This window comes from Salarias fasciatus, chromosome 23, assembly GCF_902148845.1.
Source record: "Salarias fasciatus chromosome 23, fSalaFa1.1, whole genome shotgun sequence".
Classification (NCBI taxonomy): Eukaryota; Metazoa; Chordata; class Actinopteri; order Blenniiformes; family Blenniidae; genus Salarias; species Salarias fasciatus.
The window spans coordinates 19,278,622-19,304,377 of record NC_043766.1 but is presented as its reverse complement, the minus strand read 5'-3'; the positions used below and the strand labels follow the sequence as shown (position 1 = coordinate 19,304,377).

Sequence of the window (25,756 nt, the reverse complement as noted above, 5' to 3'; positions counted from 1 at the left end):
CTTGAGACCTTGTATATCGGAATTGTATTGAATTGGGAGATTAGTGATGATATCCCGCTCTAGTTTCAATACACCAGACATTGGGAAGGTCGACAGGGAAGTAGAAAATTAAACCATGTTGTGTATGCCATAAAAAAAATAACCAAAGACAGAAGGTTGAACTGGAGATGGCAGAGGTGAGGATTGAAAATGGGTACATTATAAGGAAAGCTGATGTTGGACAGATTGGTGGGAAAGTGACAGATACGGCACTGAGATGGCTTGATCAAGAATGACCAGTGAGGACTTCACTCCTCACATCTGGACTCAAATACGGGAAAGCTGTTATCCTTTACAACAAATATAACAAAATCATGACACAAAAGGCTATGAAGGACAGAGACCTTAACTATATTTCTTTAGAAAAATATCAAAACCAAATATTTAAAAAAAAACAATAATTGGTGAACACGTTTCTGGCAACTGAATAATCCATTAGAGGACATTTCAAATCAGTACTTTTGCTTATTCAAAGTGGTGTTCTTCCAGCCTGAAAAGGAAATTCAGTGGTATTCTCTGTTTCATCTTACAGTTTCAAGTCTACAACACGGCCTAATATGTCTGGGTTTACCTTTACTGTCGAATATGTCTCCTCACTAAGATAAAACAGAAAGATATGGGGAGAGAAGAGACAAAAAAAGAGAGTGAACAGACAGAAAGGAGAGGCATTTTTTTGAATTGAGTAGGACAGAGTGATCAAGAGGGAGCAATTGAATGTGTGAGAGTGTGAAAGAGAAAGAAAGAGGGAAATAGACGCAGAGGTGGAAAGAGGAGGAGGAGGAAAGAGGAGAGACTGGCTCTGCACAATAGACCTAGACATGAATGCTCCTCGACATTCGTTTCCACACATCCCCTTCAATTTCAACTCTCTAATGGAAGTAGCGATTCTCCACACCCACTCACACTGTGCACAAAGAAAATGCACACATGATAACAAGAGCGGACCTGCACAATGACAGCCAACCGGTTATGAACATGTACCAATCACACAGAAATATAAGCATCTGCACTAATGAACACACACCAAAAACCTGAATTGGCAGCCTCAACCCACACATTATTATGTAATACACACACACACACACACACACACACACACACACACACACACACACACACACACAATAGACTGTATAAATATATAGTCTATGGCACACACGCTTGTGCCCGTGAGTTTCATGAGAGAGATGAAGGGAAAAGGTGCGATTGAGTGAACAAATAAAGCTCACTGTGTGATCCGAGTGTGCATCTGCAGGTGTGTGTGTGTGTGTGTGTGTGTGTGTCGCATGCATTACTGTGGCTGCTGGGTGCCTCCATCAAGTGTGTGTGGGTGGATATATGCGAAGGTCTTTAAATCATAGAAGCTAGGTGTGTGTGTGTGTGTGTGTGTGTGTGTGTGTGTCTGTGTGTGTGTGTATGTGCGCGCAGGCGCGCGCGTGTCCATTTGTCAGAGCGTACTCAGTTCTTCCAGTATAGCTGTCAGTGCACACCGTCAATCATAAGACAGTGTGTGTGTGTGTGTGTGTGTGTGTGTGTGTGTGTGTGTGTGTGTGTGTGTGTGTGTGTGTGTGTGTGTGTGTGTGTGTGTGTGTATGGACAGCGCCAGACGGGGTCACTGATAAGGACTGGCCCTTTGGAGGCCCATTGCTCTCTCCCTTCTACAGGCTGAGCATAAATTACTCCCTCAGCTTCAGCTGCACAAACTGATGTATGGACAGCAGCAGCCTCTCACCCCACCTCGGCCTGAGTCTGGGTTTTCCTGGGTATAAGTGCACATTCTTCCCTGAGTTTAAGCTGATAACAAGCAGATGAATGCATCTGTTGTTACAGAAATTGCAGGGTAAATCATATAAAATACTCTGGCAGCATTAACAGATATAAAAGTGATAAACTATCAAGGCACTAAACATAGAGACTAGTCACTAAGCTTTCACCACCTACTTTCACTTTTAAAGTTTTGAGTAATTCACACAATAACAGCAATGCATCAAAGTGAAAAGCTTGACAAGGGAAACGCTAAATCTGCACAATATCCGGAGGAAATCAAACTCTTGTCTTTGGACACCTCCGAAGTGACAGAAGGTTTTTAGTTGTGTTTACAACAAACTTTGCATATCATTGTAATCTGGGTATGCAGGCAGCTGGATCTACTAAAACAAGGCATTCTAAGTCATCTTGCTTTTATTTCTTTCACAAGATTAATCATTTGAAGTCACAGCAAGTAACAGTGGGGACTACTTTCCTTGAGACAACCTGAAAATTAATCATGCTCTGCAATATCAGCTGTGAGCTACAGTGGGATTAGAAACTTCTTTAGTTAAATATATAGTAATAGTAAATATATAGTAATGACAAATTGCTTAAGATCATTGCAACTCCTTTGACTTTGGAAATGAAATGGGAGTGCACCAAGTTCAAGTTTACACAGGACAACTTTCAATATGTCTGAAAAAGTTTGTGCTCACAACTACAATCATGTGGAAAGTGTTTTTTGTACACATGGCACGATCAGCCATTGATACAATGGTTAAATGGGTGGTAGCAACTAGATCAACAGTTGTAACAATAAGATCTTGGCTTTATCTGAATTGGAAGAGCAGTAAGTGGTGTGAAAGAGCCTAGAAGCATGACACACATGCAGGAAATCTGCTTCACAAAAACACTAAAAGCTGACTCTCACAGACTGTAATGCTCTGATAGTGGAATCACACCCACTAAACTACAAAATGAATTATTTGGGTGACTGAGGATCATTCGGTGTTTCATGAATTCTCCGTTTTCAGTGTGAGGTCCTCGGCCTTACTGGTCTTGTTTTACCAAGCCAATCTCTGGTCAAGGTATCCTTTACAAAGGAGAATTATCAGTCATATGAACGGACAATGTTGCGCTTCTGCCATTATGAAAGTGAGAGAATGTCCTTAATGCATTTTCCACTTTGATATTTTATAAGACAAGAGTAAATCAAACCTAAGGCATCATGTGGAAGTAACCCTCTTGTTGAAGTGTTGTTAAAAAGTTGTTTTAAAGACACTTTAAAACAGCTCCCGGTGAATGACATTGAAAATGATTGGAAACTCATGCCATGACAGACTGCTGCGTTTGCTGTTTCTCAGCCCTAGACATTAGGATTACAAGCTTCATTTCCTGCAGAGAAATATAAAAAAAAGTATCCATTTGCATTCTCATTTTATATGAATGTGCACAAGGACAACAGACCAACAACAGTTTTTACCAACAACATCAACATAAACACACTGTCAACAGAAGATTGCAGCCTCACAAACATGCATGCCCCCCAGTTGGAATCCAACCTGTCCTGCAAGCAAAACAGGCATCCTGCTGTGGTCCAATTTTTCTTCACATAAGCATTGTGCTATGGCCATACAACAGTTTTATATACTGACTGATGGGAACGGCACAGTTCGCTCTGGGAATATTAAATATTGGCTTACCTGTTTGTGCATCTCAATATTGAGTCCATACGACATTTCATAGTACTAGACAGGGAGGAAAGAAGACAAAAAAAAAGAGAGAAAAATTGTGAAAACAGAGATAACCATGGCGGTGTGAAACAAAGTGCTGCTACCTTCAAACCAGCATGTGACATAGTTGACGTCTAATGAGCGTCATAATTCCAGTTATTGTACAAGAGGCACATCACTACAAACAAGGAAATGAACGGAGGGAAAAAAGACAGTGTGGTAGATCTGTGTGTGTGTGTGTGTGTGTGTGTGTGTGTGTGTGTGTGTGTGTGTGTGTGTGTGTGTGTGTGTGTGTGTGTTCAGAGTTAATTAGAGGGCCACCCTCTAGGCGTCAACCCTGTTAATCACCCACTCTGTCTGCAGGGGGACTGGCTCTGTCACTGGAAAGCAAAGAACACACAGATCACACATGCTCGTGCGCGAACACAGACATGCATGCACACACGCACACACCACTGTTTTCATCAGTTTTCCCTTTACAACATCTTGCACGTGTACAAACACATTGATCTCACATGCGTGTGCACGCGCACACACACACCCACACACACACTTTCACTCCACACTTTTCTCCGTAGCTGCTCGTACCCACACGGAAGCTCCCTAAAGTAATTACAACACTGGGGAAATGGAGGTGCTGCCACTGGCTGGGGAGTGGAGCAACCTGATATGCTATTAGAAGACGGGAGGGTAGGTCGTTGTGGGGATACAAGACTGGGCCTGCTACTGATGGAGTGGAAGTGCGATTGAAAGTGTGCATGTGTGTGCTCATGGCATGCCTATTTGTGTGTACCCAATTGTGTGAGTGAGTGTGTGTGTGTGTATGAGCGCACAGGCCTGTGTGTGTGTGTTCATGCATGCAGTGGAAAGAGTGACACAACATTATAATCTGAATATAATTGTGTGTTTAGTGTGGCTCATTAGTTTATATAAACGTACAATATCATCTTCCTACATGCTGAAGCACTGCTGTGTGCAGGACAATGCATAGCAGTATGGCGTTCCTGTATAAATGTCAACTGGACAGCCTCTGCTGGAAACACTAACCAAATTGAAGATAATTTGATCCAAAGTGGCTGTTATGAAGTCTGCCACACCCTGTGTTTGGTCAGTTTACATGCCTTTGATCTGTTCTACAATCTTATTGCAGGATGTATGCATCAGAGCTCGTCTGGAAGAGGGCCGAGATTCACTTTTATTTGTTTGATTTGAGTGTAACAGAGTTTTGACTGCAAAGTTTATTCTTCCACAATCGCATCATCCTGACAGCATCAGTACGTCAGGGTGTATTTTGTTTTGACCAATTCCACTGAGAAGAGTAAACAAAGATCGAAAATGTATCATAATCCTAGATGGGGAGCACCCCAACATTAAGAATGTTCAATCCAACATTCACAGATACTTTACACTGCATGGAGGTAAATCAGAAGATAAAGATATCACTTTTGTTTGAATTGAAAATGTCAGCAGATATTTCTCTATCTTTTTGGGTACAGTCATCTGTAGTCAGATGGTGGGGCACTATGATTTTAAAAGTATTTCCAGAGACTCCAATCTGTCTCTGGGCAAATTTAATGTATAGGAATGTTCGGCATCATTAACACATGAATAGCAAGCTGGAACACTAAAGAGACCAGCTTTCACAAAGAGTAGTCTGATCAATTTAAACAAGGGGTGTCCAAATTTGGGAAAATCTGGGAAACTGCAAATAGCAAGTGAACTGCAGCTGTAATTTCTAAAAGGGCTGGGAAGGTAGGTACGAAGGTGCAACAGGAAACAAACATTGCCAATTCATTCCCAAAAATGAAAACACTAGCAGTAGTGGAAAATAGAACTCGATGTGTGTGATGTTTCTTTTTTTTTAACTAATTGTTTTGACTACATTGAAATGACTGTTACAGTGAATGTGGTTTTAGGTGCAGTCTCTGTCATGAGTGTGTGTAAAATTGTATGTGTGTGCATGTGTGGGTCTGCCAGGCTCCTGATGGTGGAGAGAGCAGTGTGGCGGCGCAGATTAGATGAGATTAAAGCCAGTCAGAGGATCAATTAGAGGCAAAACATCAGACGGCTACACAGCCACGGCCAGCAACAATGAGATTAGCCCTGAGGTGGAGCAGGCGAGCGCATCTGTGTGTGTGTGTGTGTGTGTGTGTGTGTGTGTGTGTGTGTGTGTGTGTGTGTGTGTGTGAGTGTGTGTGTGTGTGTGTGAGGAGGAGAGAGATGGGAAAAAAGATTAAATAAAAAGGTTTAGAGAAAGAGGAAACCGAAAGGTAAATAAAGAAATCACTGTAGGAAAAATTGTCATTTATTTCAGCTGCGGTTTTATTTTTAGGGCATCTTGATATCAGTGGCTTAAACAAGTTAACCCCTGCGATTTCAAATAAAAGCAGAGTCAACAGTAACACATGCAACGCCAACAAACACTGGCTTAGGCTGTTCTGCACAGACCGTGGCCTAACTATCAAACTGAATTATAAAAACACCTGTTGTAACTGCTATCCTCATCACATCCACATCAACACATATTTACTTGTTGGATAAATGTGGTTTGTTTTATGTGCTACATCATAGCATGTAAGCACAGGTTTAATATCAAACAGTGCATACTTGGTATTTTTCAAACGTCATTTTAAATCTGATGATATAATAAGGAATCAAAGTTGAATAAGTTTAGACAATAATTGTGTCTGTAACCACAACCCTTTTAAAGGCTTCAGATCCGTGGAATATCATGCTGTCCCCGCATTATATTTGAGACACCACTTTACCTGAACTGTGCAAAAGATGATGTGACAACAGATAAGCTCATTACAAACAAAAAGTGAAAACTTTCAGTTTTAATTCAGACATCTGGAGCCACAAACTTTGTCCAGTAAGTATATTCACTGGATTGTCTCTGACACTACCAGGTAAATCGAGCAGTGTGGCACACATTAATATTGTGGGTATCATACAGTAGAATAGGAGAAGCTGCTGATGAACAATTTTTGAAAAAACAAAACAAAACAGGAAGATAATGTAAATTTCGATTCTACAAAGCCCCTTTGACTTGTCAGTACAGGTCAATGAAGGTTAGCCTCATAAACCAGCCCCGCCCACTCCACATTTTGGATTGTGGAGCTTGGGTGGTTCTGGGGACAAGGCAATAGAAAGAGAATGCGAAGGAGCAGTGCGACTGACGAGCCAATCAGCGTTGCCGCTTTTGTTTTCAAATTTCTTTGGTGAATTCCGGTGGTGAAACCGGAAGTGACGCCATCATTGAGCGTAGCTTTTTCCAAAGCAGACATATCGGAGATTACGGAGATGACCATTAACCATCGTCTGAAAGCAGCAACAAGTAAAGTTATAGCCAAAATACCAAGTATTACAACAATCAATCAAAAGCAAAAGTCTGCGCTTGTTCAGTTTCTAACAGGAAAGGATGTTTTTGCGTGTCTTTTGTGTGTAGAGAAGCGAACGCTGATTGGCTGAAGTGCGCTGTCAGTGAAAGGAGTAACCGACACCCCCCGCATGAAGTTTGTATTGCCTTGTCCCCAGACCCACCCTGGCTCCACAATCCAAATGTGGAGGAGGCGGGGCTGGTTTACAAGGCTAAATGAAGGTCGATATACCGTAAAAATGCAAGTATCAGATCAGGAAAGTATTGGGATTATAATATACTCAGTCTCATAAAAAAAAAAAAAAAAAAAAAAAAAAAAAGCAGATCTGGATGCAATAACTCTGGTTAGGACATCACTATTACACAGTATAATCTTTAGAACGCTGATGTGATTGTGATTTAACGATATATAAGGCATGTTTCTGAGATTTCTGCGAGATAGGAAATAACCAACAGCTTTTAATTTGTATAAATGTGTCAAAACAGGCAAGCAAGTCTGATTGTTCCCAAGTATTAAACTGATCCTTGATTTCAAACCAAATTGTAATAACCATGGTATACTGGTATCTTCTAAACATTTTTACTTTTGTTTTACCTTGCCTTGTTTAAAAGTTGCATGCGTTATGTATAATGCTGTCACTGCAAAATCTCAGCCTGATTCTTAGTGAGAACAGTTCTTGTGAGAGTAACCTATATTTTAAATATAAGTAGTAATAAACCACAGTTAAGCCAGTCTTCAAAAAAAACAAAAAGAAGCATTACTTGCAGTGCAAAGCGAGGTCAGTTGTAGAAAAATGTGCATCACTAGAGAGAGTATCTAAATAAGTGAGGAAATACGACTATTAAAATAAAAAAGACACTCTAGTGAAAAAAAAACAGCTTGATATTCAAAAATTGCACTTCTTAGACTGTGATAATTACAGTTACGTGAACACACACACACACAGCTTGACTCACCATGATATAATGGCGCTGCATCTCTGACTTCTCACTGGCCAACTTGTCACACTCAAGCTTCAAACTGGAGGGAGGGAGAGAGAGAGAGAGAGAGAGAGAGAGAGAGAGAGAGAGAGAGAGAGAGAGAGAGAGAGAGAGAGAGAGAGAGAGACAGAGAGAGAGAGAGAGAGAGAGAGAGGGTAGACCTTGTTATTCAGCTTGACAGGCTTCTTTCTGAAGTGCTGACACCTGGTGACTTTATCATCATAACATCTGCTATCACCAGAGGACACTGTCATCACTTCATCTCCATCTTCATCATCGTCATCATCATAATTATCAGCACCTCCTCCGTTTTCATCTTCTTTGTGCATCAATATCATCAATATAGCATCAATATCATCAATACCACTTCCAGCATCCTCATTACCAAAATCATTATCCTCACCTTTGCTACTCGGTGGCGGTGTTTGTACTGAATTTGATGGGTGTCAACTGACACCAGGGGATCAAATTTGCCCTGACCTCCAGAGACGAGTCAAAATGTCTGCGTTCTAAATCAGAGGAGAGACAGTGAAGTATAGAAGTCTAAATATAGTGTTGAAGCGTTCCCTGCGACAGCCATTAGCTGTAATCATGTCAGCGCTGGTGTCACACGAGGTGACAGGACAAAGGAGGACGTGTCAGCAAGTCAGCTTGATTGTCAAATAAAAACGACAAGCGATAAATAAATCTTTAAAAAAAAAATAAAGATTTTATTAAAAAAATAGGGCGCTCAACGATTCTGACTGAAGCAGCGAGTTTGAACTTGCCACTCTCAGAAGGAATCATCTGATGTGAAGACAGGGTAAGACTCATCAAAATATGCACAGACACATGGAAGATAGGTTCAGATTCAGGATAAGTCTGTAACCTGTTTGATGGAGTGTATATATTTATGCTGGGATGTTCTTCTCAGCTGTCTGCAGCAATGACAGCTCGATTATAGCAACGGCTGGCTGAGTCTTCATTGCTGTTAGTCTTAACTGGCAGATTGCACACAGTGTTACACACAGCCGATAATGTGAGCTTGCTCATACACACAGCATTGCACTCCTTCTGCAGTTATCACAGGAGCCTTGGCTGGATTTTCATTTCTGGCTGAGTTTTCATCTTAGGTCTGACTTTAAGTTACTGAAGCTTATATTCTTAACACCTTAAAGTTCGTGTCCGGAGTTTTCGTTCGTTTCCAATGTATGTATCATTTTTTAACAGAGCTTAAATGTGTCAGTCTGGTTCGATACTATAATATAATATTGGCACGAAGCAATATAAAAATGTATCTATGAGCTCCGCCTTCACTCTCATAGACCCCCATGTTATCCGAAAAAGTGCCGGTCAGCCTTCACCAATAGATTTCGAGCTTCCGCTTTGTTATGCTATCAATCAACGTGTGCGAGCAGCCAGAGAGCACGCGCACTCGCCCAGGCAGAGGTGAATTAGCTCCGCAGCAGCCGCCGCGCTTACCTCGGATATATCCACGGTCTGCTGAACATCCACCGTAAACAGCTAAACATGCAGGATGCTTGCAGACTCGGAGGCACTCATTTTGACCCCACGGGTAATGCGCGTGCACAATTAAAAGGGCGTGGCTTGGTAGCTCGCGAAAGCAGAGGGAGGGCGGAACCTCCAGACGTTGGATTAAAAAAAAACCTCTCTTCTTTCAAAACTCCGGACACGAGCTTTAATGTTCAGCAGTTCTTAATTGAGTTCAAACTTATATTCTCTGTATCTCTGCAACAGCAGGAGAAAACATTCAGCTGCACAGCACAAAGGTCAGACAAAAAGGTGATTTATGTGATTGTTTCTGGAGGCTGACCCTTTGGCCTAGTGCTTCACAAACTGCTGACCTACAGCAATTGGCACACATTGCTATCTCAAAGGTTCAGAGAACAATTCTTGGCTTATTGGGTAAAGACAGAATTTGAGCACAGGTCAAGAAATAATTATCTAAATTGCTCCAGGTAACAGAGAGGCAACAATGACACACATTACTCATTAATTTCTACAAGGTATGCAGAAGACAGCCTCTAAAGGCATAAACCTGCAGTTTCTTATACATTTGATTGAAACCAAAGGGAGATTTTATTTGTATTTTTGTATTTGTAAAATAATGTGTGTTTCAAAACTCATGAAGAAAATAAAGAAGGACCTTTCAGTGTTGCATGGTTAGTGCCACACTTGTTCCAACAGTGAATTTCCCATTTGAGTTTATTTTCTGGGACTTTCACTCAAAACTTCTCTCTCTGAAAATATATGGGTTTTCTCAGAGTACTGTGGTTTCCTTTCACAGTCCAAAAACAGTTGACTGTAAATCACATATTTCTGTGACTGTGCATGTTGGTGTCTGTCTCTCTGTGTTTGCATTGTGATGGACTGGCGATCTGTTCAACCCTCCACTGGATAAATAAATTAAATAAAGTGGTACATACAGAATACAATATTTTTTTTTTTCACATGTTTCTGAAAAGTAGTTTGATCATCAGATTGTGGAGCTAAAGCAATTTGTCTGGCATACTGATCACAATAAACACTACAAAGGCCTCGACACCTTAATTTTTTTGGAAATACTAGACTTTATTAATCTTGTAACACCATTGTTACAACGAATTGCACTGCCACTGAAGATCATTGCTTTTCTCTTTTTTTGGGATGCCATCTCCCAGTCTCCACATCTTGGGCATGTGCCAAGATCTGCACATGGAGTCTGCCCCTATATAGTGTTTAGGGGGATATTATCTATGCTAATTGCCAATTACGTATGCCAATTTAAGGTCAAGTGGGATCTTTCATTCATCGTGCCAGGGCAACAGCAGATTTGGCTAATTAAAAGCATTTGGTGCATTTCAAGTCGACTTTTCTCATTTTCTTTCTTCAAAGAGCATTATGAGAAAACATTAAATGGTAAATGCAATTCATTTATATAGTGCTTTTTCCACTGCTTGAACAGTCCACAAAGTGCTTTACACCGTTAATCATATTCACCCATTCACCCACCAATGAAGGCAGCTGCCATGCAAGGCACACAATCCACAAGCAGTTGTGGGCTTAGAATCTTCCTTATGGAGAGGTAGGGATGGGGAACTGAAGCTGCTACCTCCCAAATGAAAGACAACCTGCTCTACAAACTGAGCCACAGCCACAAATATCGAAGATTGAGCCAATGAAAAGCAACTGTACAGATAAAAATGTCAATAAACCCCGATCAAGTTATACATTTTCAGTTATAACTGCTGCAAGGTAAGCTTGTTACCCTGGAAACTAATTTAGAAGCTACTGCTCAAAATACTCATTAATAAAAAAAGTTAGTGTAATAAACAAATACCTCTTTCCAAATGTGAAAGTTAAGAGTTTAGTAATATTTGAGAAGAGAATTGCAGCATCCCAAACATCTTTATCCGCCTTGTTAAAAGGGAACTGTCAATTACTGATTTATTATGGTGACCTTTGTTACCTTGACAGAGTACATTTTACTACCCGAACAAGGCAAGAATACTATCATAACATTCAAAGAAACAATAACTGTGGTCACAGTAATGCACAAAGACAATGTTAACGCAGATATGATCTCATTATGATTAAGAACTCATATCACACAGGACATTCAACCACCTGTTAATACTGGGTTTAACATATATTTCTTGCTGTGTGTGTGTGTGTGTGTGTGTGTGTGTGTGTGTGTGTGTGTGTGTGTGTGTGTGTGTTCTTGTATTTCTATCCTTGTCGGGGCCAAATGTCCCCACAAGGATAGCAAAACGTGGAACGACGTGCCTTGTGGGGACCTTTTTCCGGTCCTAAGTAGGAGAAACAGTGTTTTCTTGACCATGTTGTTGTTACTGAAAAAAGTAAAAGTGCAAAAACATTTCTTTAGGGTTAGGCTTTGTTGTGGTCTGGGTTAGGGTTAGGGTAAGGGTCAGGGTTAGGGGCTAGACATGAATGGGAGTCAATGGACGGTCCCCACAAGGATAGAAATACAAGACTGTGCGTGTGTGTGTGTGTGTGTGTGTGTGCGTGCATGCATACCTGTCATCTGTGTGTGAATGCAAGCATGCATGCCTATCTGTGTGTGTGTGTGTGTGTGTGTGTGTGTGTGTGTGTGTGTGTGTGTGTGTGTGTGTGTGTGTGTGTGTGTGTGCCTGCTTGTCTGAGTATGCGTGCGCGATCAGCCTCCACTTATCCAAAATGTTCCCCTTCCCACCTACATAAAACCCTTCCCTGCATTCCCTGTGTACATGCGTAGGCCGTGCGGTAGGTTGTCATGACGACAGGCGTCCCTGCTGCCAGCCTACCTGGTATTGGCTCTACGCCTCCTCTGATTGGTGTTCAGCAGCCCCCGGGCCCGCACCACTGTTCTCAAACGACACTTTGATGGAGTTTTATTGCCGATTCTTCCGTCTCTAAATCGCTCCTGCTGTCATCTTTATTTTGATTTATGTATTCCCTGATCTATTTATGCATGTGAACGAGGGGAGGGGAGAACAAGTGGGGGAAACGAGGTGGTGTGGGGGGTGGGAAGAGGAAGACAGTGACAGCTACAATGCTTGGTACTATACCCGAGGGAACGCCTGCGGTACATTTGCCTTTTTAAAGTCTTCAGCAACAGACAAGCGCAGCACAGCAGCGGAACGCTACAAAGCCTCGTTTGTGGCTCCGGATCCCCCTCCTGCCCCATCCCAGCCCCCCTCCTGAGTCAATAAGCACTGTATGCATGTTCTGTGTGCTCAGACAAAAAAGGTATTCTTTCAACTGTGCCCCGACTCTCTGAAGGGGGTTAAACGGTGCCGCTCGCTGTTGTGGGAATTACAACAACCAAAGGCAACGAGAGAGACGTGCAGGACGTTATTGCAGCCTCAGAAGAGTGATCAGACCAGAGTAGGGATTTTGCACACATTATGTCAGTCTTTCATCTGCCTTCGCCTGTCTCTGTGACCGGCCGAGGCAAGCCTCTGGAAGGTTCTGGGAGCACAGGTACAGAGGAGCAAAGCGCCTCCTCGGGAAGGAAGGTGCGCTTCAAAGACTCTTGCAGAGAGAGGATTTCTGTCAGAGATGCAGACCCCCGACCCCCCATGGCAAAACGCTGTTTTTTAAATGGATATCAACAGATCAGTGAAGGTCGGACTTCGGGAGTACCTCAGATTTCAGGAACTGTGGCGGTATTTTAGTCCTAAAAGACAGATCAATAATTGAGGATAAACGAGATTGATTTAGGTGTGAGTCGATTTAGATCATTTGCTCAGTGTTCAGTGCGAGGTTAAAGTTCAGACTGTTTTTTTTCTTCTTTTAAGCAGAGACAAAAACATACAGGAGGCTTCCCCGTGACAAATTATAAGTTGGTCTTTATCATGAGGGCAAATAAAGATTTAAAATCTCATTTATCAAACAATTGGGGCTCTTTATAAATTGAAATTAAGGCAGAAAACTGATCATTTAACTTTGATGGTCGAATAAACAAGTGTTTATCGGTGCGACAACATCAATCTTTAGTCTGTAATTATCAAATAGATGTGAACAATTGTACTTACCAGCTTGTCAATACCAATCTCATCTACTCTACTTAAATATAACTAGGGTGATGTTTCTTATATTTTACCACAGGGAGTGAAAATATGTATCTCAACTGTATACAGTATTTCACCATATATGGCAGTGCTTCTCAATTATTTTCTGTTACGCCCCCCGTAGCAAGAAGAAAACTATTTGCGCCCCCCACCCCACCACCCACTCTCCGCTGCAACTATAAATAATAGCATTTGTCTATAAAATTGTTATAGGTACACCTCTGTATAACATCGTATCCTTGCTAACATTAAAGAAAACAAAAAAGAAAGAGATATAGTTCAACTTACAAGAGTGACTTTATTAACATTGTTTATTAGTCTGTAAAAGAAAAGATTTTAAGGGCATCAATTTGCCTGAAATTCAAAAAATAATAATATCCTTGTTTAAACTGTAAACATTTTTGACAGACTTATTGCACCATTTGCTGCTGGAGAATAAAATTTAAAAAAATTAAACAAAATCAATAAATAATAACAAATTCAAATTCACTTCAGCAACATTAACTCAGGAGCACAATATATAAAACACTTTAACCTACAAAACAAAAATAAAAACAACAATTTGTGCTGATTTTTTTCTTTTTTTTTTTATTATCAAAATGTGGAAGCCAGGATTAATGGCACAGCTTCTCAAAACGAGGTTTGAAGCATGATACTGCAACTCTCAGCTCCTGCTCAATGTTAAGCTGGGACCTGTTCTGGGTCTTCAGTGCAGCAACAGCAGAGAAGCCAGTCTCACAAAGGTAAGATGTTGCAAAAGGAAGTATAATGCCCATAGACCTCTGCCCTAAGAGTGGATCCTGCCTCTCTACACTTAAAAATGTCTTCATGTTGTCTCAGGGTTTGTTTAATGCGCTTCACATCGCCAGCTCGTTGCAAAAAAGCCTACACCGTAGAGCTAATACTCGCTGTGCACACTCTGACAATGAGAGCCACTGCCAACTACTGGAGTGGATGTGCAATTACACTTTATTGTAGCGCGGCGGAAAAAAAAAGCATGTCCCCCTCCCCCACAAAGGTGTTCTGTCACACACTAAGAGTGAAGCTCACACTATAAACTCTAAACTCACACTCATGCTACACATTATTTGACTCAGGCTGTTTAACTCCAAGGAATACAATTTGTTTAAAAGTCCAGATTTCCCGTGTTTTATAAATTAAATAAATAAATAAAAAAATCTCAGTCAGATACTTTTTAGACTCTTACTCATTTTACTTGTTCCGAAATAATGGCATTAATGTTCATAAAAGCATAAAGTTGCATTCTGTAAATCTCAGTTTGATCAAAATGTAAATACTCTGAGCCCTTCAAACATCACCAAAAACGTCTACCTGTGCTTTTGTCATTACAAGCTGTATAGATCTCGTTAATCGTGATTATGGCATTATATGGTGTTATATGGTTCTAAAAATTGTTATACAGTGCTATCAAAATTCCATTAAAAAACAGCAAATAAATAACCTGAATCCAAATGCATCCCATGTGTTACTAGATAAACAGGTCTGGAATCAAGGTGTTGCAATGTGTGCTCCATCATCCGTGAGCTGAAATAACCAAGCCCATCATTGAAAAAAGCCTTCAATGGATTTCGGCATATGTTGCTCCAAAACTTGTGAATATGGTTCAGAATTAATGAAACCTACACAGATGTGCAAGTCACTCATGCCATATGTACTAATGCACCCTCATAACATCACAGATGCTGCTTTCTGAACTGCGTGAGCTGATAACAAGCTGGATGCTCCCCTACACACAGTCTTCCAAGATTTCAAAGAAGAAATTCACATTTTAGTTCACATGACTGATGAGAATTTTTTTTTTTTCAAATAAAAGATTTCTGTGGCGTCTCTCCATATTCTTTCTGTCTAGTTTATTTTTTTGTGTGGTTTACTGCATGGTTGAGGATCAGATGAAGGAGTGCATTCACAGAAACGGATATAAAGTATTCCTGAATCCAAGCAGTGATTTTGACTGCAGAGTCATGTCTGTTTTTAATGTAGTGCCTTCTAAGAACCCCAAAATAATGAGCTAACAAACTGTAGATAATGACATTCCCAGGTGTTTTTTTTTTTTTTTTTTTGCAATTTAATACTGAAAATGGAACTCCTTAATTGCTGCAGTACTTGCCAGAAATATTCATTCATCATTCTGATTTCTGAAAGACTGCAATCAATCATGATATTGATATAGCTCCTGATTGGTCTTAAGACCAAACACCTGCTGTTTTGTTTTTTTTTTTTGTTTTTTTACATTTTATAACTTTTCAACATTTTATTGAAAATTTTGCAACAATATTGAAATGCCAGCTTACAGGTAATTTTGTAAACAAAACAGCCATCTCAATTACTCCTACGCATAATAAAGCTCCAGTGTTCTCTCCAGATTTGGAAGCTAAGTTCCACTGCCTTTTGAGAAATTTGCTATTAAAATTGTTAAAAGGATTTAAATGTTATGTATTCTAAAAATCAAAGTGCAAAACAATGGCAGAAGAAAGGCTATCCATCCTCATTCAAGCCATTTTTTAGGAAAGAATTTGGAAGCTATTTTAGCCTTTACATCAGTCTGATTTAACAGTTATTTTTAGCAATGAGTTCAATAAAGCAATAAATGTATAGCCTTGAGATATACTCTTTATGTGTCTTTATGTGACACTTTTCAAGGTGGAATAATGTCACTGTTTCTGAACTTTCTTTGAGCTGATGCACATGTGCATTCATGTTTCTGTGCGCACCTGTGATATTGTGCTTGAAGAAACTGGAACTCATCCTTGATCCTGTCACAGGAATCAGAGGTTGTGAATTTCAGCTGCTGCGATGAGGCCTGCCGAAGACAAAAAGGAGAGAAGAAACTGTAAGAACCATGTGGAAAAAGAAAGAGCAGGAATGATGAGGTTGGGTGAAAGACAGGAAAAGGGAGCAGCATGGGAGAAATAATTAAAAACACGAACATGAAATCAAGCGGTTTTCAATTTGACACAGTCCAATGAGCACTGCGTTACGATAGCTGCCAAATATGTTTCCATATACAAGAGGCCAAATGCAGAAAACTCCCCTGTAGAGTAAAAACTGTAAATGCACAAAAAGCAGAAACATTCCTACTCATTCGTGTGAGATTTTATGTCCTTGCATATGCACTGTTCTGTCTTATATCGTAATCACAGCCATATATTATGCCTGCACAAGCCCAACCCACTACGAAAATATTTCAACACACTCCAATTTATCTTTCTGTAGACATAATCTGTTTCAAGTTTGGCACTGGCAGCATCTTTACAACACAAAGGCAAACTTAAGAGTTACCCGGGACTATTTAAATTGAACATAGGTACTGTGTTTCATAAAGGTGAATTCATTGATGGCACACAACTGAGATGAAGTTATGGTCCAAAGCCTGCTATTATTTTACCATTAGCGACCGCTCTGGCATTAAATATGCGTGACAACATGTTCAAATATTGGCCTATGAAAGTGAAACTTTCTTGGACAAAGACTGATGAATGATTACAGAGAACCTGAATGACAGCATTACATCATGTGAGCTAAAAATATTTAGATCCAAGCTGATATTCATCACTGCATTGAAACTAAACAGCAAAAAAAAAAAAAAAAAAAAAAAAAAAAAAAAAAGCAAAAGCCCTGCTTAATGCTGATTGTAAAGAAAATAATGGCTCCACATAGCAGCACCAGCTTAAACACTGTTTTAAGTAAAATTCTTATTCCAATAAATAAACAAAAGAATACTCTAGAAAGGCATGTAAATAATGCCACCTATATCACATGTAAAAAAACAAAAAAAAAAAAGAACAACAATTTTCAAGGCTAAATTTTATCCTACTAGCTTGGATATTGCTACTATCCCTTATTGTAATTCTGACCACACTTGATTCCCCAGGCAGTAGTGGATAGACCCGTTGTGTGTAAGAGCACAGCAAGCAGCAAACCCAAATATGGACAAAATCTCATTATTTCTCAGCAGGCTGCATAATGGGTCAGGTGGGGGCTGGGAGGTAGGACGGGGAATCGACATTTTCTCACTACAACTGAGCAGGCATAAAAAACCATCAGAAATCTGATTGCAGCACTTACGGGAAGCTAGCCTGCCGCTGTTAGGCATGACCTGTCGCTTTGTACCACCCCCCCCCCACGACATAATGCTGAGCTTCATTTTTAACTACAAATAGGCTGCTTTGCATTCACAGAACTGTGGCCAGAGAAAATGTTCAGCAATAGCATTGCCCAAGGTTGTAGGAATAGACCTGCATGCTTCAAAGGCTGAATTCGTGTTTGCTTTGTGACTCAGTGGACAGCTCTTTACTCTAAAATGATTACAGGTTGGGGATGTATTCCTACTAAAATCTTGCAGGGCAAACACACACATTTTTGATAATAGAATCATGAATTGTATTTATTTAAAACTTGGGCTTTCAAATAAATTTTTTCTTTTTCAACAGCAAATTCATACAATTTAACAAAATTCTAAATTTTAACAGATAACTGACAAAGTTAAACGACACACCATGGGAGGACAAAAAAAGAAGAAGACTAATATTTAGAGATTGCTCAAAGACTAAGTGATTAAGTAAAAAGAAAACTACAATAAAAACAGACAAAAAATCAACACCAAGTAACAATATCATAAGGATCAAGACTGAATGAAGATTATAAAAAAAAACATGTTAAAAACAGTCTTGCAATAATGGGACAAATACAACATCAGCAATTACATTTTCAAATGCCAGAAGTGCTGACAATATCCTACAACCACACGTGTAAGTTCACAGTCCACACAAACCAAGCCACTGCTTAAAAACAGACGCTGCAACTGTAAAACAGAGTAACCTTTTTCATTATCTCTCCAGCCAGTATGGCATGAACCAAACTCGGCAAACAACAGCTCGGCTATATGGGTTTGTGCCACACAGACTCTGTGTCAACACAAGATACTTGGCCACAGGCGGTGCTGCAACCCACACTGCATTATATGTGCATTGTTTTCTGAGTATTCTGTGTGTCTACGTACAGGTCCTCCCCCTGTGCCAGAGGCCAAAGTTGTTGCTCAAGATTCGATTTCCTTCTTGTGAAGCGCAGTATGCAACCATTTAAAATACCAATGATTCTCTGAGTCAACTGCCTCAGGTGTTGGAGTCAATGGAAATGAAGCCAAGGACAAGAAAAAAGAATGAAGGAAGAGGAGAAAAACGCAAGTGAAAGGGTAAGAAATTTGGGCCGAAACCAAACGTCAAGGCTACATCTAATGTTTGATTCACACAGGATTAGTTCTACCTGTGGACCTCTGGTGATTTGTGAACAACCCCACCCCCACCCCCCTCCAAAACCCAAGTTTCTTGCAGTGCATTCACACAGGACAAGAGAACTTTGTATTTTACTTGAATTTACTGACATTACAGCCCAGAATTGATGTGTTCATGTCGCAACATCCACTGCAGTCACGTCCAAGCAGTGCCACTACATGGAAATAAAACAGATTTTGATCGCGTGAAGAGACATTAAACTATCAAATTACTAGATTAAATACTATTAGGAGGGTGTCATTAGGTATAGGCACAAAAACCACTTGGTAAGGTTAATAGAAAGTGTGGTCCGGGTTAAATGATCACTTTTAGCAGGGTATGTAGTTGTCATAGCAACTCTAAATATGTCAAAGTAACAATGTGACTTGAGTGAGGAGTGTTGTCTGGATAAAGGGCTGTCAGGGCGTCTATATTAAATCTGTTTAAAATGTTTCTCAACGCATGTGGCTACCCATGTTACCCATTTCAATCGCAACTGAAAATTTCCCCTTCTTCTTCGTCTCATTTAGCAGTTTTTAGAATGAACTATGCATCTGCCGTGTATGAGCCTCCTTCAGCATTTGCACTTATAAAGCTGTCAACAATTTCCACCAAAGCCTATGTTATTCAACCAGGAAAAAGGGAGAAAAGACACTTTATTGAAAAAAACAAAAAAAAAAAACAAAACCTTAATTACCCCAATCACTGAGGTGCAGGTTTGCACAAGATTAATATTATCACAGAACGTCGGTGTTTGGCTAAATATGGTAGGTGATTTGTGGTGGGATTTTTACTTTACGAATTACCAACATGGCACATTCGCACAAGATTAAGATCACAAACATCCTCCGTAATTATTACAAATCACCATTCATCCCTAGGTAACACAAATCCCAAGCGATTAGGGATAAAGATGAGAATTGCTGCTTATCATCATATTTGTCAGAGTAATATTCCCAGTCAACGACAATGGTGCTTGGAGGTACTACAAGTGTCACTTCAAACTGGCTTCTAAGGTTGAATTTTTCTCTGATGGTCCCAACACCCCTCTGATAATCAGTGGGAGTGCTGCTACTGTGTATGCACACCACCACCATTGTAAATAGCTCATTTGACTCCCAGTCCATATTCTATTTCAATAGTCTGTGTTGGTATTTTAATAGTTGAGATGTATAGCATCAAATTCATAATATCTCCATGCAAACCTTGGGTACTCTCGAATGCTATTGTTAATTGTTCCCTGATGAAGCGTGTATGAATTGCTTTATTACAAAAATAACTAACTGCACTACTTTGTGTTCAAGGAAGCTAACTACAACATTTTCAGTGATACTGCCCTTGGCATGTAAATGGTTATCTTTGTCTGAATATTGTTGTGTAATCTCAGAACATCCCTGACCTGAAAGAGGCGCTGCCACTTGGAACATTGCCGTGTAAACAGGGCCTAAGTCTTCAGTAACTACTACTTTAATGCTTAGCAAGACTAGCCTGAGTGAGAGTGCACTTTGCAATTACAACACATAATCATTATGACCAAAGACAGACTGCCACCCTAGGTGGGTACATAACAATTGTACATAACACTGACCAGAGCAGATACATAGACAGTGACTGAAATTAAAAACAATGTTTGTGATTCTAATTTGTCTGCTAGAATTATGAGTTAAAATTTTTATATTGTTTGTGATGCACCATAATCTCCCGTAATAATAAAAGATGACAAAACCAGATACTCCATTCAGAAAACAGACAGACAGTGTGAAAAAAAACACTCCCTGCTGTCAAAGGCACACACCTCCAGAAGAGGTGGAAGTTTTGGTTGAAACATGTTTTTTGCATTTTGCACTGTCCTGTCCTGTACTTACAATGCCTTGCTGAAGTTGACAGTCAGAATGAACTCCTCCTCAATGACCATGCTGACAGCACGGTTTTTGTTTCAATCTATGTAGTCAATTGAAATAGGGAAAAACTGAAAACAAATCATGCATGCTGCTTCAAAACAATGCATCTTTCATGTACATTAAAGTGGTAAACACAAACTTATCAAAGCTTCTTTAACAAACATTAGCACAGGAGAAACACACACTTTAAATCAGATAATTCATTGACAGAAATATGTTTGCACTAACACATACCAGCAATGCCTCTAAGACTAATTTAAGAAGAACATTAATTGAAGTAAGCGAAGGAACGTGAAGGAGGCTAATACTTAAATACGAAACAATCTGTAAAAAACTAATTCTGAATTAAAAAACACCATGTAAGCATGGCCAATGAGGCTGTGCCTGCACGACAACAACCCAATAACCTCAAAGCATACTTCTGTATCTGCTGTAGTGAGGTTTGGCATATGTCAGTGCAGTGTAACAACCCAACACACACACGTCTGCCAACATTTCCCATGCTACCTTTGATACCATCCTGGGAGAAAGAAGAGACTACAGACCCATGTGTCCAGTGGCAACGAATCACAGGAATGTAGAGGCTCCACTCTACTGCAGAAATGCCAGGACCCTGGTTCATGAGTTCATGCTGCTAATCCATTAATCCCCTCAAGGGGGGAATAGTGCAGATTTTTTGTGTCCATGGGGACATGCGGCAGTACCCAACTACCAGGACGAAGCTAACCACGAACAATTAGGTGTTGAATGTCAAGGTGGAGGTTGCTAAGACTTTTCCAGTTCAAGTATTACTAGGTGTGTGGAGATACCAATAAGAAGCACCCCAAAAAATGTAACCCCCAAAATTATAAAATTAATGAAACATGAACAATGTTTTTCCACTTCAGTGGTAGCATGGGCCTTGGCAGATGACTCAAGGGAAACTGAATTTGCACCAGGACAACCAGGCAACACTAAACTCAGACTATGTCCCACTGAAAAGAAAATGCATGTCCTTTAGGGGTGGGGGGAAAAAATCAAGTCACATAAGCATCAGAATTTTTAGATTTTTAAATCGATTTTTGTGTTGAGAAATCAACAAAGCTGCAACCCCCAACATCACCTTTTAAATTGAAAATCTGGACACATTCTAGATTGTTTTGGCTTGAAGGGTAAAGTAGATTGATATTCCGTGCGCTTACATGGGACTTTTTATTCCTCTATAAATTCGAATTAAGCCTAATTCCACTCTAAAAATGACCATGTAAATGCCTAAAAACTTTAATCAGAATTCAGTTTAAATCCGAATAGACTGGCGGGTTTATTCTCCTTTGGAAGCGGAATTATATGCTAATTAGGTGCGACTTCATTCTGGTCATTCTGGTGTATACTCTGTTGTGAGGATGCAATTTTCCAAAATGGCGGCCCGCAGTCCTCGTCTTGTATGGAGACGATTTATTTAACGGCATTCTTAAAAGAATTGGATATAATGAAATGAAATGAGCAGATCGAAGGGCGCTTAACAACGGAAACATTTTCAAAGCTGTACCCAGCATTGGCAAGATATAGAGATCAGAGAGCTTCTCTTGATCCGTTGGGAAGAGGAGATTCGTCGACAGGTAACGGGAACTAAGCTCCTCTGCATTGTTTACTTCGCTGTGCTCCGTTGCGCTGATGATGTCATCAACATGGGACACCATCAGTGTGGGAAAACGTGGTCACGCAGCTCATCTACAGGTGATTACAGCCGGGTCTGCAGGTAGTGGGAAAGGAGTCAATTGCTGATTGTTAGTAGGTCAATTGGTGTTTTTCAAACACGGGTTTTCAGTGTGAAAGGGGTATCAGGTGTGATGTGTATTTTTTGGGGAACAATATGGCTCCTGGTGTAATTAGCAGACATGATCACTCAACTATTTCTACAAGGTCTGGTGGCAAAGCAAACTAAATCACAAAAATTTGGTAGCATCAAAGAATCGCAATATAAATCGAATTAGTGCCCAAAAAAATAAAAAAAATAAAAATTATCAGGAAAGAAGCACATCGACTTTAACCATCAATTTGGAACTGTTCAGTTATAAGATTCAATGTTACCGAATGCATTCAACAATGTTGGGTTCTAGAAGTGACCATAATGTGAATCAGGCCAAGCCTGTCCTACCTTCACTTTGCAGTAAAATTGTCTATTCTATCAGGTAGGGAAGAATAAAGGGAGAGTGAATGAGCAACTCTGAGTGCCAAACTCATCGAGACATCAACATTTAGTGAACACTCGCTTACTGGGAGCTCATTAAGAACACAGAAACAGGTGCAAGACATTTTTGTGGGCAGAACTGCACAAGGGAGTGGAGAAATATTGCTGCTATTTTCCAGCGTGTCATGTCACAGCATCAAATTTCAGAACTCCTTAATACCTTTTTACCTGCCTATCATCAAGACGCTATTTGAAATGGATGGATGACTGCATTCCCCAAGAATGTTTGAAGACACCAATACATCTTGGTAATAGATTATACCACCAGGGATCCAGAGAGCCCCTTGCAAAATACAACTGCTATGATTTGCTGTAGAAAAAAAAAAAACTAAAAAATTGAAAGTTTTAAAGAACTTTAAAATCTCTCAAGTCCAAGTTATCTGTATGTAAGTGTGTTATGTACTAACAAAGTTGTTGAAGTGGTAAGACACTTCAGCAAGGTGAGAATATGCAAACCACTGCATTTTAAAGTGTACTGTTTACAACCTGGCAAAGAGATTTAAAAAAACCTTGGCCGCAGTTACATGGTGTTTTTATGGTGAAATTAGTTTATTTTGAAAGTTGAGATGGAAAAGAAGGTTGATATGTAGAATATACATATAATTCCATTTAAGAATGAGAATAAACTGACCACTTTATTTTAAATTAAATTTAATTCCAAATAAAGATTTCATTTGGAAGTACGTGCTCACATGGTAATTTTAAAGCAGAACTTTTATTCAGCATTAAAAGTCTCGTGTAAACCCACCTATTGTGCTAGACCAGTCTTCTGAACTCCTTATTTCAGAAGGAAGTTAATAGCGGGGTGGTGGTACTATTATTCCATTTTTCATTCAGGATAAAGACCATTGGAATGAGTCATAGACAAAACAGATAGAACACAGTAAAATCAAGGACTCTTTAAGACTATCCTCAAAGTGTTACCACATTTGTTGCTACACAAGCCAAGTATGTTTTCTCTATCCCTCACTGCTGCTAACTATATTAACAATGTTGATCTCTTTCTCAATTAGTAACTGATAAAAGGTGCTCTAAGAGGGCCTGAGAGCCCACAACAGATGGATGCCCATGATGTTAATGAAATACTGCAGTAATATTGTGACACATGCCATCTGCTGTGACAAAAAAGGTGCCTGCATGCTGTGAGCATGTATATGAGTTTGAGCAAGAGACTGGCTTCATCAATGTTTGTGTTTCACGGGGATAATGTAGACACTGTGAATGGGTTAGAGGAAAATGTTGAACGTCTATGTGTGTGCTAAGAGTTAAAATCCTCAACACTGACTCGGTGTGTATAAGGAACAAATTTTTATGTGTGCACATGTGCATGTGTGTGTGTGTGTGTGTGTATGTGTGTTTGAATTTATGAGCCCAAGGCTTATCTCACACATAAATTCCAAAAATTTGAAAAATATCCATTTTTGTACAACAACCAGAGAAATATTCACCATTCGCCATGAATTACACGCACACACACACGCACACACGAATGCGCACACACACTCATACATACATACACACACACACACACACACACACACAAACGCACACACTCTTCCCTCAAATGAAAAAAACAAAAATTGCACAGTACACACTCACACAAACACACGCACACAGCACCTAAATGTAGGACAATCTCTAATTTGATTCTGCCCTGCTCCTTTGAGACGTAATTAAAGCATTAAAAAGCTTTGTGCAATGCTGAGGCAATTGAGACAGTCTTCAGTGAATAAATGGGATTCATCGTTTCAGGAAATTGCTGCCCCACCCCCATCCCCCACCCACCCACCCACTCACTCACTCACTCACTCACCATCATCACCTCCCCACCAACACACACACACACACACACACACACACACACACACACACACACACACGCACAGTCTTGTATTTCTATCCTTGTGGGGACCGTCCATTGACTCCCATTCATGTCTAGCCCCTAACCCTGACCCTTACCCTAACCCTAACCCACACCACAATAAAGCCTAACCCTAAAGAAATGTTTTTGCACTTTTACTTTTTTCAGTAACAACAACATGGTCAAGAAAACACTGTTTCTCCTACTTAGGACCGGAAAAAGGTCCCCACAAGGCACGTCGTTTCACGTTTTGCTATCCTTGTGGGGACATTTGGCCCCAACAAGGATAGAAATACGAGAACACACACACACACACACACACACACACACACACACACACACACACACACACTTCTGGCCTCATCGTCAGGTCCAATCCATGTGAAATCTACTGTGAACCATAATGTCAATTTTAAATAAGAATCAGACTACGGCTGTTTCTGCTTCATAGATCAGTTGACAAAAGCAATGGAAAGAGGTGGAGATTAGGGGGTGACGGGGTTACACACATAGAAACACACACACACACAAACACACAGCTCAGAGAACTGTGCTCAGACACACACACACACACACACACACACACACACACACACACACACACACACACACACACACACACACACAATAACAGCAGGATACATCGGGAAAACATCCTCCTCGGTATAAATCCTGCCTGAGGGTAGCAGCAGCGTGGGGATAGTATTTCCTGGAGCACTGCCTGACTGTTTACATCTCAGTTGGAGTGCGTTTGTGTGCAGTATATGTATGTGTCTGGGTGATGGGGGCAGGGATGGAGCCTTGGCATTGTAATCACTCACTAATGACTGGATGCTATCTCACTCCCACTTTTAAATGGATGCAGAAGATCCACACTAACGAACAGTTGGCCTATTTCTCAATGCCAGGTTGTCTGTTTGCTCCATAGCAACAGTTTCAAGGATGCCATTTCAGCCACATGCCTCCTCTGTCCATCACAGATTTCTACTGTTCAGTTTGAGTGTATGGGACTGACAGAAATATGCTGCTGTCCAAGTATT

General features: G+C 40.2%; 1 protein-coding gene across 2 annotated transcripts in view; it reads right to left on the bottom strand.

Annotated features, from left to right (window-relative positions):
- tle5 (TLE family member 5, transcriptional modulator) overlaps nt 1-25,756 on the bottom strand; it is a 49,538-nt gene that overhangs the window by 10,846 nt on the left and 12,936 nt on the right. For both annotated transcript variants that reach the window (XM_030082773.1, XM_030082774.1), the window contains exons 2-4: nt 16,166-16,254; nt 7,858-7,921; nt 3,492-3,536 (exon numbers count right to left, since the gene is read on the bottom strand). In XM_030082773.1, coding sequence (XP_029938633.1) covers nt 3,492-3,536; nt 7,858-7,921; nt 16,166-16,254 — 198 coding nt within the window. The remainder of the gene's footprint in view (nt 1-3,491; nt 3,537-7,857; nt 7,922-16,165; nt 16,255-25,756) is intronic.